The sequence below is a fragment of the Vombatus ursinus genome, unplaced genomic scaffold (assembly GCF_900497805.2).
Source record: "Vombatus ursinus unplaced genomic scaffold, bare-nosed wombat genome assembly UNPS02014180.1, whole genome shotgun sequence".
Lineage (NCBI taxonomy): Eukaryota > Metazoa > Chordata > Mammalia > Diprotodontia > Vombatidae > Vombatus > Vombatus ursinus.
Genome location: NW_020953958.1, coordinates 3,610,022 through 3,623,732, shown reverse-complemented (window position 1 = coordinate 3,623,732; position 13,711 = coordinate 3,610,022). Strand labels below are relative to the sequence as shown.

The 13,711-nt window shown below is 39.9% G+C and overlaps 1 protein-coding gene across 1 annotated transcript; it reads right to left on the bottom strand.

Annotated features, from left to right (window-relative positions):
- Positions 1-2,262: 2,262 nt before the first annotated feature.
- On the bottom strand, positions 2,263-2,619 carry LOC114041794 (40S ribosomal protein S26-like). The gene has a single exon (XM_027860418.1). The coding sequence runs from the start codon at positions 2,617-2,619 to the stop codon at positions 2,272-2,274; it is 348 nt and encodes a 115-aa protein (XP_027716219.1). The 3' UTR covers positions 2,263-2,271.
- Between the last annotated feature and the right edge of the window lie 11,092 nt (positions 2,620-13,711).

Below are 13,711 nucleotides of genomic sequence, written 5' to 3'. Positions count from 1 at the left end.
AAAATCTACATTACACGTTATCTAATATTGGTAAGGTGCTTTGGTAGGCTCATAAGCAGTATTGCCAGGGGGTTGGCAACCCCCTTTCACTCCTATGGATCACGCTTTTGCTTCTAAGCCACTCTCTTAGCTCCTTTCCTGGGGCAAAATTTTCTTTCTGTCCACTTCCTCTGCTTTTGCCCCTCTAGAAGAGTGATTTTCCTTTCAACACAATTATAGGAAAACAATGGAAAGGGAAGAGGCCAAGGCCCCACTTTCCAATGCAGGCAAGCCTGTTATATTTGCAGTTTGTAAGTTTCTCTCTTTCTGTCTCTGTCTGTGTCTTTCTGTCTCTGTCTCTCCCTCCCTCCTCTTTTTCTCTCCTTTCTTGCCTCCCTTTCTGTCTCTGTCTCTGTCTCTGTCTGTGTGTGTGTATGCATCTGTCTGTCTGTCTCTTTCCTGTTCCCTCTCCTCTCAAAATAAAGAGTCAATTATTCTCTTTATTTCACTCAGAGCTCCCAGCTAGGAAAAATATTAGCACTTTAGAAAAATGTTGAAGTTTTAAATCTGTCGTTTTCCCTTCCTGGGCACCTTGTCCCTCTCTGTGTGTCACATTTATGCAATTACATATGTAAGCTAGAACTGCAATTACATTTATCATGCTTAAAATCAGAGAAAAGAGAAAAACAACTCAAGAAATGAAGATTTGGGGAAAAGGCACACCTCTATAGGGAAAGAAAAGGGAAGAATAAAAGGGACAAGGGAATTGGTGTATCACCATCGCTTGGTCTGCTTCTCTGAGTGAGCTCAGTAATAACCACTTCCTCTCAGACACTCCTCATGGCCCTCAAGTTCAACACTGGTAACCTCAGCACTTCCACTCTTACTTTCATTATCATTTCTCTCCAAGTCTCCTGTTTTGATTTTTTAAAATGCTTATAGTGCTTTTGTTCTCATAAGGTAGGTAGCACAAATATTACTACTATTATTTTTGGTTTGGACCTATGATGTCATTGATGATAGACAGATAGGTAGATAGATAGATAGATAAATGTATAGATAGTTGGATAGATGGATAGATAGATGGATAGACAGACAGGATAGACAGACAGACAATATAGATAGACACAGGATAGGCAAATAGGATAGGAAGACAGACTTAAATAGACAGACAGACTTAAACAATGAGTATGTATGTGTCAAGCAAGCATTATGTTTTAATAAGCACTTTGGATAGGACGGCAAGAAAATATGATAGTTTCTACTAAGACAAAACTTGAAGAGAATCTGTAATTCAAAGAATCATGGATAAAGGTTCCTCAGAAGAAATCTAGTCCAACCGTCTGATTAGTTGTCCTCTATGCTCAGAAAGGACCAAAATGACATCACTACCTTGGGGATGCAGCGTGTTTGACTGCGGCTGATCAGACCAATAAGAACTCAGAAGGATTCAGCACAGGTCATGCACAAATAGTCCATAGGAACGTTTGAGGTGGAGATGGCTCTAAATTTACATATATCACATTTCTTTTGAGCTACTGCAATTCTTCTTCACTCATAGAGCACAACTCCTTCTTTGAAGTGGGCATGCCATGCTAAGTGGTCTTTTGTCAGTGTCTCTCATGTCACTCAACCTTCTACCTGAAGCATGAATTCCCTCTGCAAAGCACTATAAGATTGAACATGCTACAGATGACAAGAGGAAATAAGCATAATACTGTTTTTATGTTATGTGTTTGTGAGTACATATATAAATGTGTATGTTTATGGATGTGTGTATACATATATATATATGTGTGTGTGTGTGTGTAAATGTGTATCTCCATGCTTAATTGTAGCTTTCTGGGGGGGGGGGAATGAAGTAAAAAGTGCACAACAGAGGACAAAAGAAAACACACAAGAAAAAATAAAGGATGTATAACTTTGAAAATAATGTGTAGTATTGCTTAGATAGGTTTTCTAGAAATAGAAATTTATTGCTTTATAATGAATCCTCTCATGTTCTGTTGTGTACATGGCAATGTTTAAAATAAATTTTCAAATGAAGGAATTAACACCTTAAAAAAAAGATTGAACATCCTAGACAAACAGGTAGATAGGTAGAAAGACGGATAAAACTTTTATTAAGTGCTTACTATGTCACAAGCAGTGTGCTAAGCTCTGAGAATCACAAAAAGAAAGGTAGTTCCTGCCCTGATGGAGCTTACATTTTATTTTATTTATTTTTAAAGTTTGACCAACCATTTTATTTTCCTCTGATCAGTTCAGGAATGTTGACGGGCAGATAGCTCTTTACATAGGCTTTGGAGGGGGTCTGGGGGCAGCACCTGCAGGTCTGAGGCGGAGTGGCGGCGTTCGACGCTTTCCTGCCTCCCGGGACCGATTCCTCACTACCTTGCTGTGGATCGCCCAGCTCACACAGTCATGCAGTTTCCCATACAGTTTGGGCAGCACGTAGGAGTCCAGGACGCTGGCCTCGGAGATGTGCCCGACGGCCGCGGCTTCCACGATGCTGCGGGTGTAAAGCTTCTTGATGGCCTCGTCCTTGGGCTCGCAGCGGGCGCAGCGGGTGCAGCGGAGGGGCAGCACGTGGCCTCGGCCCTCCTGGGCGTGCCCGTTGTTCCTCCTCTTCTTGGGCATCTTGGAAGCCAGGAACCGAAAAAAGCTGAAGCTTCCATTTTAACGGAGGAAGACCCCACATAAAAGGGAGCTAAAAATCGGAGTGGGGGAGGCAACATAACTGTGAAAGGGAATGATTAAAAAAAAATCAATTCTTAAGAGTCAGGAGTGGAGCAAAGAAAGGAGCAGAATGAACTTAGCAGGACTGAGCTCTTCCTCAAAATGGAGGGGAGCTCACCAACGTGAGGGGGAGGTTACGGGGAGAAAGGACCTTCCAGGGTGAAAGAGCGTCTTCCATGCTGAGAAGGTTGATGGGGCTTGGTGAAGAATTCTGGAGGAATGAAGAGTGAGTGCAACCGACTCCGACTGGGACAATTTCTCAAAATGGAGGACGTAGGGAAAGGGGCTGCAGGGGCAGAAGGCTCTTTCCGGGCGAGACAAAGAGCTCTGAACGTGAAGACGCATGACCTGATTTTGAGTCTTTGCCATGCACCTTATTATCTCTGTGGCCTTGGGGAAGTCACTTTACTGGTGTATTTTCAAATGCAAAATATGGTAGCAGGACTAGAAAATCTTTAAGGAACATTCAGTACTATAGCTATGATTATATTACTTCCCGTGACTGTACATAGCTTTTCTATCCTTCTTTATCATAAACTCTCTGATGGAGTGGTCAGTTGCTCCCAAGATTCCTATAGTTTCTATTTCATCAATCATTTCCTTCTTAGGATCATTTGAAAGTTTTTCTTTTGGTGGAACTAAAAAAATCCTCCTAGTACCTTCAACTCATTGATCCCAATTCTGCTTTCTGGCTTCAAGTAGAAAAAAATCTTTATTTCTCTTTCGCTTGGTAGTTCTCCACACATATTAAAGCATTTATCATGCCTTAGGACACTTTCAGAAAAGGCATCCAGACTTTATATCAAAAGCAGACACACACGTATATACGTGTGTATGTATATAGGTCTGTATGTACATAATACAGACATATATACAGAATATATATGTTACATGTATATGTATTTATATACACACATACTTGCATACACACACATGACCAGACTTTCTATTATAGTTTTTTTTAATCCCCTCACCATCCTAGGACACTATCCTCTCGATCAGTGATTCTCAAAATGTATGCTAGGCCTTACACTTAATAATCATATACACTTGTGAGAAATTTTGACTCTCCCATAGTAGGTTGTGTTCCTTGTGGTAAAAGATAATGCTCTACTGTAAGCAAAATCAAATTCCTAACTGTGTCATTCAGAACAGAATTCCAGATGTGATCTGACAGCTGGTAAGCTAGTAAGTGACTCACCCAACACTTGAACCCAAATTCATAAGTTTTGAAGCCTGGTCTCCTGCCTCCAGGCACTTTCCTGTACCTGATACATCACTCCTGCCTCTCAGATGTTGCTCTTATCTCGATGATATTAAGAAAGAAATGGAGATGATTGCAGTCGGTGTATTGCTCTCTGTCCCCCATTGCAATGACTTTCATTGCAGTATAAACACTCTCATGTTATACAATGTTATTATCCTCATCACTAGAAATCATAGAATTGTAGAATTCCAGAGTTGAAAGGCATCTCAGAGGTCATCCAGTGCAACCTCCTAATGGAATAGTCTCATTCTCTGCAGCTCTCTGGGACTTTGCCCTGACAGAGATAGTAGCAGGCACTGACCCAGTAATTATTGTCTTTGAGTGCTCTATTATTTCAGACCTCGGGGTGTGATGAGATAAGGAGGCCCCATGAACTGAAGCTATAGTCAAGAGCAAAAGGTTCCATATCCAGCCCTTTGCCCTTCCTAGCTTTATCATATATTTCTGAGAATTCAATTTCCACAAAAGAAGAGGGTTAGTAAGTTGGATCCAAGTCTCCACAGTGGAAAGCAGCAGTTCTGTTCATTTGTGAACTGGGCTAATCTTTAGCCAAATGGGTATGAAATATTCATATCCAATTCTTTTCTATCTCATATTAGGTAAGGTCAATTCTTCTACGTAATGCCCTCCTGTCATTGTCCTTCCCTTCATAATACATCCTACAGTGCCTCATCTAACTGTGAACACTTTGTATAACGCCCATGTCTATTGATTCCCCCATGCTAATCTATTCCAGTAAACCATTGCTTCTGCGTATATTCCACTGGGTTAGGGAATAGTATTAAAGACCTAATGCATTATTGCAGTGTTTTAGAGGTTACCGAAAAGCATTACAAACACTTTGTATGACTTGATACTCATAGGGACCCTGGGAGATAGGGGAGGCAGTGCATCAATAACTATCAATCATTTGACAGGTAAAGAAATAAGCCTGAGAACAGTTAAGTAACTTGCTCAAGGTTAACAAGCACCAGAACCAGGATGCCAACCCAGATTCCAAGTCTGGAGTCTTTTTCCTTTTCGTACTGATAAAGGAATCTATGGCTAGATGTTAACTAACCATGCCTACCACCCTCATTTAGCTTGGTCCTGATAAAATTATTACCCTGGTGATGTATTCATTTGTTATCTCATTAGGAATTTTCTGGAGACAATTGGGCTTGATTCAAATAATTCTCAAAGTGGCATAAAATAATAATAACAACAATCACTAACATTTATATAGTTTTTTTTTAATTTTACAAAATGCTTAACAGATATTAGTTCATTTGATCTTCACAACAACCCTGGGAGGTGGGTATTATTGTTATCACTACTTTACACTTGAAGCAACTGAGTAAGGCGGAAGATAAATGATGTCCCCAGGGTCACAGAGCTAGTGTCTGAAACTGGATTTGAACTCATGTCTTCCTATCTCCAGGTCCAGCAGTCTATCCACTGTGTCATCTGACTACCTCTATCTAGGCACCATTGCAGGCTGGTCAGTGATTTATTTGATAGCAGGTTAGGCAACACAAATTACTGGAAAGGAACATGTCTGAAGTCAGAGGACCTAGATATAGATCCCTAGCTCTGCTATTTAATACCTGCGTTCTTTTGGGACAAGACACTCATCCTCCTCGCCTCACTTTCATCATCTGCAAAAATCAGAATATTGAATTAGATCAGGGGTGAGGAAACTGTGGCCTTAAGCCCCCACCCCTGGTAGATGTTCTTACATGTTATGCATTCGAATGCCCTTATCTAAAGGTAGCTCTTCATTACTGATTGTAGTTTTTTCAATGTAGAAAAAGAGGGAAGCTTACACTTGTAAAAACAAATTTAATTTAGTCTAGGGTCACCATTCATCTTTTGCTTCCTCCTCAAATAATGTAGTCAAATCAATATACCAATTCCTTTTCTTTCTACTTTCTAGAATCAAATACAAATCCTTCTTTCCAGAGCCAAACCCATGAATGTGTAACCCTCAGAAAGGGATTTCTGTTCTCTTAGCCATATAGTTCTCCAGAATCATTAACTTTATAAAAGCTTCTGTCAGCAAAAATAACACAGATTTCTCATTGCAAGGCTGTTTCCTTTCAAAAAGTTAAGGAAAAGGATCAGATCCTTATCAAATCCCATCTCACTGACACCTATAAATCATGTAGTATGAGGGCCCCCTACTTCATCTACCTACAGAGCTGGTATTCTAATTATGAGAATAATCAAGTCTACCAAACAAATAAAACAAACAAAAAATGATGTCCCTGACAGTGCGTAGTTTCATTCTCTCAAACATAATATGCTTGCTTTTCTTCTTGTTGTTCAGTCATTTCAGTCATGGCCAACTCTTTGTGACCCCATTTGAAGTTTTCTTGGCAAGAATACTGGAGTGGTTTGCCATTTCCTTCTCCAGCTCGTTATTTTTTTTTTGTTTGTTCGTTTGGTTGGTTGGTTGGTTGGGGTTTTGTGTGTGTGTGTGTATGTGTGTGTGTGTGTGTGTGTGTGTGTGTGTGTGTTTTCTTTTTTGGTTTTTTTTTTGTATTTTTTTTCCTTTTTAGGCAATTGGGGTTAAGTGACTTGTCCAGGATCACACAGCTAGTAAGTGTCAAGTATTTGGTCTGAGGTCGGATTTGAACTCAGATCCTCCTGACTTCAGGGCCTTTGCTCTATCCACTGTGCCACCTTGCACTGAGGCAAACAGGTTAAGTTACTCGCCCAGGGTCACACAGCTAATAAGTGTTTGAGGCTGGATTTGAACTCATGAAGATAAGTCTTCCTGATTCTAAGCCTAGTTCTCTATCCACTGCACCACCTAGCTGCCAATAAAGTTGTTTTATACATTCTTGTACATATGAGTCTCTTTCCTCCTTCGATCTCTTTGGGCTATAGGTATAGTAGGAGCAGTATCACTAGGTTAAAGGGTATGCACAGTTTAATAACTGTTGGGATGTAGTTTCAAATTACTTTCCACAAAGCCTGGACCAATCAGCAGAGGGCTTTTAGGCACAGGAAGGAATCCTATACTGCATGGGACACAAGGAGTTAGATGAAACATTATGTGAACCTGACTCATCACTAGCTATTCCAGCCTAGATGGCTTGTCTCATCAACCCCCATTAGCTTGGTGAGTGAGGGTAACTGGAGAGGCTTCAAACTATGAGGACTTTAAGATTCAACATACTATAATAGAAAGAGCATTGGCCCTGAACTTCTGATATGGCTTCTGATAATTACTACTGATGTCACTTTTGGCAAATCACTTCTTTGGGTATCATTTTCTTGAACTATAAATGAAGGAAGTTGGACTGGATGTCCTCTGAGGTCTCTTTTAGTTCTAGGTCTATTATTCTATAATCTCCTTGTGCCCCAGTTTCCTCCTTTGTAAAAATTAGAAAGTGAATAGGATAGTATCTAAGGACCCTCCTAGTTCCATAATTCTACAAAACCTCTGAACCCGACCTTCATGCCCAATGATTTGGTCCTTCTTTCCCAAAGTTGTGTATTTCCTATGTCGCATCCTTGGGGCATTGATGACCACAGCTGCCCAGGCTAAGTTGTTCAGGTCTTCTGGGGAAGGTGCCACATTTTTCCGCAATCTTTTTGGTCCTTGAGGATTACTAGGGGCTAGTGAGTGTTGGTAGAACAGATTCCACTTCTGCCTAAATTGTTATTTCTAGAAATAGAGACTGATACAGCTACAGAAGCACAGATTTCACATATGAGCCATGAGTTAGGTTCAGGATACAAAAAAGAGAGAAAGAGAGACATCTGCTTTAAACCGATCCAATTACAGGCCTTACTGCAAAATGTGCAAACCACATTGGGCATACTCATTCATACAGTGCCAAACACTAAATGCAATTTTGGAAAGCACTCTATCATTAGCCTCACTCCTATTAAAAAAAAATAGAGAGATGTGAGAGTGCCAGTGGGGTTGGAGGTGATGGGAGGAAGTCTTTACTGTCATTCCAAGATGTACGAGTTCTGCTGAGACAAGCACACCTGACCCTGGGGTGGGTTAGTGATTCTCCACCAAGTTGAAATGAATGACTCAAGGTGCAAAAATAGAAACAGAATTAATGAAGCATGAGGAATGAAGAACAGGTTTCCTCTGCCTTTGTGTGATGAATGCAAGACAAAAACATTTTAAATGGCAAACAACTGAAATAAAATTCTGACAGAAGGCTTGGGATAGGAGTACTTGCAAGCGGTGAAGCGGGAGACAGAAGAAATCTGCTGTCTTCTGCTGCATAGCAGTGGTGATTAGTCAACTGCCCTTTCTTCACAAACTCCAGGTCAAAATGCAAACAGGTTACAATTACTGAAGAAGGCAGTTTGGGTGTAGTGGAAAGGGGCCTATCTGGGGTTGGGAACCTGCGGCCTCAAGGTCACACATGTCCTCTATGTCGAGTGTGGCCCTTTCACTGAATCCAAACATCACAGAACAAATCCCCTTGATAAAAAGATTTGTTCTGTAAAACTTAGACTCAGTCGAAAGGCCGCACCCAAGGACCTAGAAGGCTACATGTGGCTTTGAGGCTGCAGGTTTCCCATCCCCTAGGCTAAGAATCAGGAGTCTAGTTTAGATTCTACTTTTAGGTCTCCCTTTACTAGGTGAGAGTCCACAAAGTAGTTATTTCATCTCTCTGGACATTCACCTGTAAAATGAGGGGCTGGACTAGAAAATCCCTAACATTAACTCTAACACCAAGTATCTATGTGACCACTCTCTAAGGTGAGTCAAAAGATGCAATGTTGTATAGACTAGCAGACCTGAAGGAAGACCTTGGCTTCCTGTGCCACTTCTACCCTCCTATGGATTATGAACAAGTCATTTAACCTTACTGAGCATTAGTTTTCTTATCTATAAAATGGGGATACTTGCATTGTAGCTCCTAACCCACAGGATTGTTGTATTTGGTAAACCTTAAAGCAGCCAGTTAACAAATACTAATTACTGCTTTGGAAGTGAAGATGCATTACATAACCAGAGAGACTGTGTTCAGGAATTCTGCTTCTCAAGAATATTTACCTTTGTTTGTTCTGACTAATATCAATCTGGCTAATGATAAATTGAAAGAGATATTAATATAGGAGAAAGGGTGCTTGACATGGAATCAGGAGATACTTGGGATCAAATTTCAATTCTGATATTTGCTAACTGTTCACACTTTGGCAAGTTACATAACTCTCTAAGCCCCAATTTTCTTATCTCTAACATGGGAATATAAATACTTAGGCTGACCTCTCAGAGTTGTTATGACAAAAATAGTTTATAAATTTTAAAGTACCAACTAAAATCCCATGTTCTACAAGAAGTCTTTCCTGATTTGTCTTAATGCTAATGCCTTTGCACTATTGGTTATCTCCAATTTATGCCATATGTATCTTGTTAGCACATAGCTTTTTTCATATAGTATTCTTTGAGCTTCTTAAGATCAAAGACTAACATTTACTGTTCTTTATATTCTTAGCATTTACCACAATGCTTGACTTATAGTAGGTACTTAATAAAAGGTTATTCTGTTGAGGTTTAGTCATGAGTGTGAGCTTACATAGGCACATGGGGTATGGAAAATATTGTGGCCATACCTGGCCACAGCTTTTATCACAGGTAGGTGAGTAAAACACTAGGAGCGGCTGGTGGTTAGAACTGGTTGGTTGCCAGAAGCCTTTTCGTGAGCTCCTGCTGCTTACAGATTACTTCTTTTATTTCCTTAATGTGACTACAGATTGTTGTATTTTATATCCTTTTTATTCTTCCATTATATGCTTTTAAACTTCAATTATTAAAGTAGTTTTAATTAGATTTTATGGTTCATGGGTGCCCATTGTATTTTTAAAGGGGCAGGGGGACCTTGAACCTGCTGGACTAAGCCAATTTAAGCTTAGCCCACAATAACTCATAGGTATCCTATCCAGATCCTGATAAGAAGTAGCCTTCTTCTGCCTCAGTGGCTTGCTTTACTATGTAGGACAACCTATGTAGGTATACCTGAACTGACCTGGGAGGAATGGTGAGAGGATGGTATAAACTGTCTTGATCTGGAGGGAGACTATCAAATGACCATAGATTTCCTTCCTTCTTCTGCTATGTCTTCTTCAAGATCATTTCATCCAAGGTCTAGACTCCCCTCCTGGCTGCCATTGATGGATACTCTCCCTCCAAAGAGAAATCTAGTGAAATCCTCATCTTTGGTGATTGAGTTCCCAATACATGACATAGTGGAAAAAGCACTGGATCTAGAGTTCAAGGGTCTGGTTTCAAATCTCATCTCTGACATTTACTAGATAGATAGATAGATAGATGGAAAGAGATATAACCGTCAAGAAACCACTTTGCTTCTCTGGGCCTCAGTTTCTTTATCTATAATGAATGGAATGTGTTAGATGGCCTCTAAAGTCCTCTCTAGCTCTAGTAATGATTCTATGATAATATTATCAATTTCTTTTGCCACGCTTCTACCCAACAAAAAGTCTTAAGTCAAAAGTCTTCCCTTTCGTGAGGTAAATTTGTGTTCAAAGGACAATTATTTGGTGAACATGACAGAAAAGAGAAAATGATAAATACTAGATGGGATATGGAAAAATGGGTACACTAAGGCACTGTTGATGGAGTGATGTACTAATCCAGCTATTCTAAAGAACAATTTGGAACTATTATCTAAATGGCTATAAAACTTGTGCATACCCTTTGACCCAGCAATACTAGTACTAGGTCTATATCCCAAAGAGATCAAATGAAAAGAAAAAGGACCTGTGTCTAGAAAAATATTTACAGCAGCTGTTTTTGTGAGGTCAAAGAATTTAGAAATTGAGGAAATGCCCATCAATTGGAGATTGACTGAACAAGTTGTAGTATACGCTTGTGTTGGATATTGTACTATAAGAAATGACAAGGGGAATGGTTTCAGAGTGATGCAAAGTGAAGTGAGTAGAAACAAAAGAACACTGTGCACAGTAACAGCAATATTGAAATGAAGATCAATTGCGAAAGACTTAGTTACTCTAATCAATACAAAGATCCAAGACAATTCCAAAGGACTCATAATGAAAAATGTTATCCATCTCTAGAGAGAAAACTGATGAACTCTCCATGCAGATTGAATCATACTTTTTTTCTTTTTTTTGTTAATTTTTACTTTTTTTTTGTTTTCAACATTTACTTCCACAAGATTTTGAGTTCCAAATTTTCACCCCATCTCGCCCCTCCCCCTCACCAAGATGGCATGCATTCTGAATACCCCTTCCCTTAGTCTGCCTTCCCTTCTATCTCTCCTCACCTTCTCTTATGCCCTTCCCCTTCAATTTTCTTGTAGGGCAGAATGGATTTCTATACTCCATTTCCTGTATTTCTTATTTCCCAGTTGCATGTGAAAACATTTTTTTAAACATGTGTTTTTAAAACTTTGGGTTCCAAATTTTCTCCCTTCCTCCCTCCCCACCCACCCTCATTGATAAGGCAAGCAGCTAAATATAGGTTACATATGTGCAGTTATACAAAACACTTCCATAGTAGACATGATGTGAAAAACTAACTATATTTCCCTTAATCCTATACTGTCCCACCATTTATCCTATTCTTTCTTTTGACCCTGTCCCTCCTCAGAAGTATTTGCTTCTGATTATCCCCTCCCCCAATCTGCCCTCTTCTCTATCATCCCCCTACTCTCTTGGCCCCTCCCCCCATTTTCCTGTAGAGTAAGACAGATTTCCATACCCAATTGAGTGTGTATGTTATTCCCTCCTTAAGTCAAATCCTATGAGAATAAGATTCACTCATTCCCTCTCACCTTCCCACATTTCCCCTCCACTGTAAGAGCCTTTTCTTTTCTGTTTTTTTTTTGTGACATAATTTACCCCGTTCTACCTCTCCCTTTCTCCTTCTCTCCATATAATCCTCTCTCACCCCTTAATTTTATTCTCCAGATATGACCCCTTCATTTTCAACTCACCCTGTGCCCTCTATCTAATTCTATATATATATATATATATATATATATATATATATACACATAATTTATTCCCCTCCAACTACTAGAATACTGACAAAGTACTCATGAGTTACAAATATCATCTTTCCATGCAGAATGTAAACAATTCAACCTTAATAAGTCTCTTATGATTTCTCTTTCCTGTTTACCTCTTCATGTTTCTCTTGAGTCTTGTATCTGAAAGTCAAATATTCTATTCAGCTCTGGTCTTTTCATCAAGAATGCTTGAAAGTCCTCTATTTCACTGAATGTCCATTTTTTCCCCTGAAGGATTATGCTCAGTTTTGCTGAGTAGGTGATTCTTGGTTGTAATCCTAGCTCCTTTGCCCTCCAGAATATTATATTTCATGCCCTGCGGTCCCTTAATGTAGAAGCAGCTAAATCTTGTGTTATCCTGATTGTGTTTCCACAATACTTGAATTGTTTCTTTCTGGCTGCTTATAATATTTTCTCCTTGACCTGGGAACTCTGGACTTTGGCTACAATATTCCTAGGAGTTTTCCTTTGGGGATCTCTTTCAGGAGGAGATCAGTGGATTCTTTCAATTTCTATTTGGCCCTCTGGTTCTAAAATATCAGGGCAGTTTTCCTGGATAATTTCTTGAAAGATGATGTCTAGGCTGTTTTTTTGATCATGGCTTTCAGATAGTCCAATAATTTTTAAATTCTCTCTCCTGGATCTATTTTCCAGGTCAGTTGTTTTTCCAATGACCTATTTCACATTGTTTTCTAATTTTTCATTCTTTTGGATTTGTTTTACAGTGTCTTGATTTCTCCTAAAGTCACTAGCTTCCAATTGCTCTATTCTAATTTTTAAGGAAGTATTTTCTTCAGTAATCTTTTGGACTTCCTTTTCCATTTGGCCAATTTTGCTTTTTAGGGCATTCTTCTCTTCATTGGCTTTTTGTACTTCTTTTGCCATTTGGGTTAGGCTATTTTTTAAGGTATAATTTTCTTCAGTATTTTTTTGGGTCTCCTTTAGCAAGTGTTGACTTGTTTTTCATGATTTTCTTGCATCACTCTCAGTTTTTCCTCTACTTCTCTTACTTGCTTCTCAAAATCCCTTTTGAGCTCTTCCAAGGCCTGGGACTGATTCATATTTTTCTTGGAGGCTTTGGATGTAGGAGCTTTGACTTCGTTGTCTTTTTCTGGTTGTATGTTTTGATCTTCTTTGTGACCAAAATAAGATAAAATTGTCTGACTTTTTTTCACTGCTTACTCATGATCCCAGCCAATTACTTGAGTTTTAAACTCTTTTTAAGTAAGGTAAGAGTCTGCTTCCAATGTGGAGAATGCACTCTCCCAAGCTTCGGGGGTTTGTGATACTTCTAGAGATCTGAAAAGTTTCAGTTCTTCCAAGGTGCTACGATAAGGGGCGAGGTGCTTCCTCTCCACTGCCACAACAAGCTCCACCAAGCCAGCATTCCTCCTTACCCCAGGACGGCCCCTCAGAACTGTGACCTAGATCCAAGAACGGGTAAAGCAAGAGATTCCTGCCTCAGCACTGGCAAAGAGAACCCTGCAATCCTCCTCTGATCAGCCACTTGATACCCCCTCAGTCTGTGGGCCAGAAGCTCAGGAAACAGCCGTGGCCCTGGCTGCGCTTGAGACTTGCAGCTGAGACCTAGCTCCTCTCTCACTGCAATCACAGACTTTTCCCACTGTCTTTGCCCTTCATGGGTTGAGAAGTCTGGAAACCACCACAGCTGCCCGCGATTCAGTCCTCTGAGGCCTGCTCTAGGGTTGCTGCA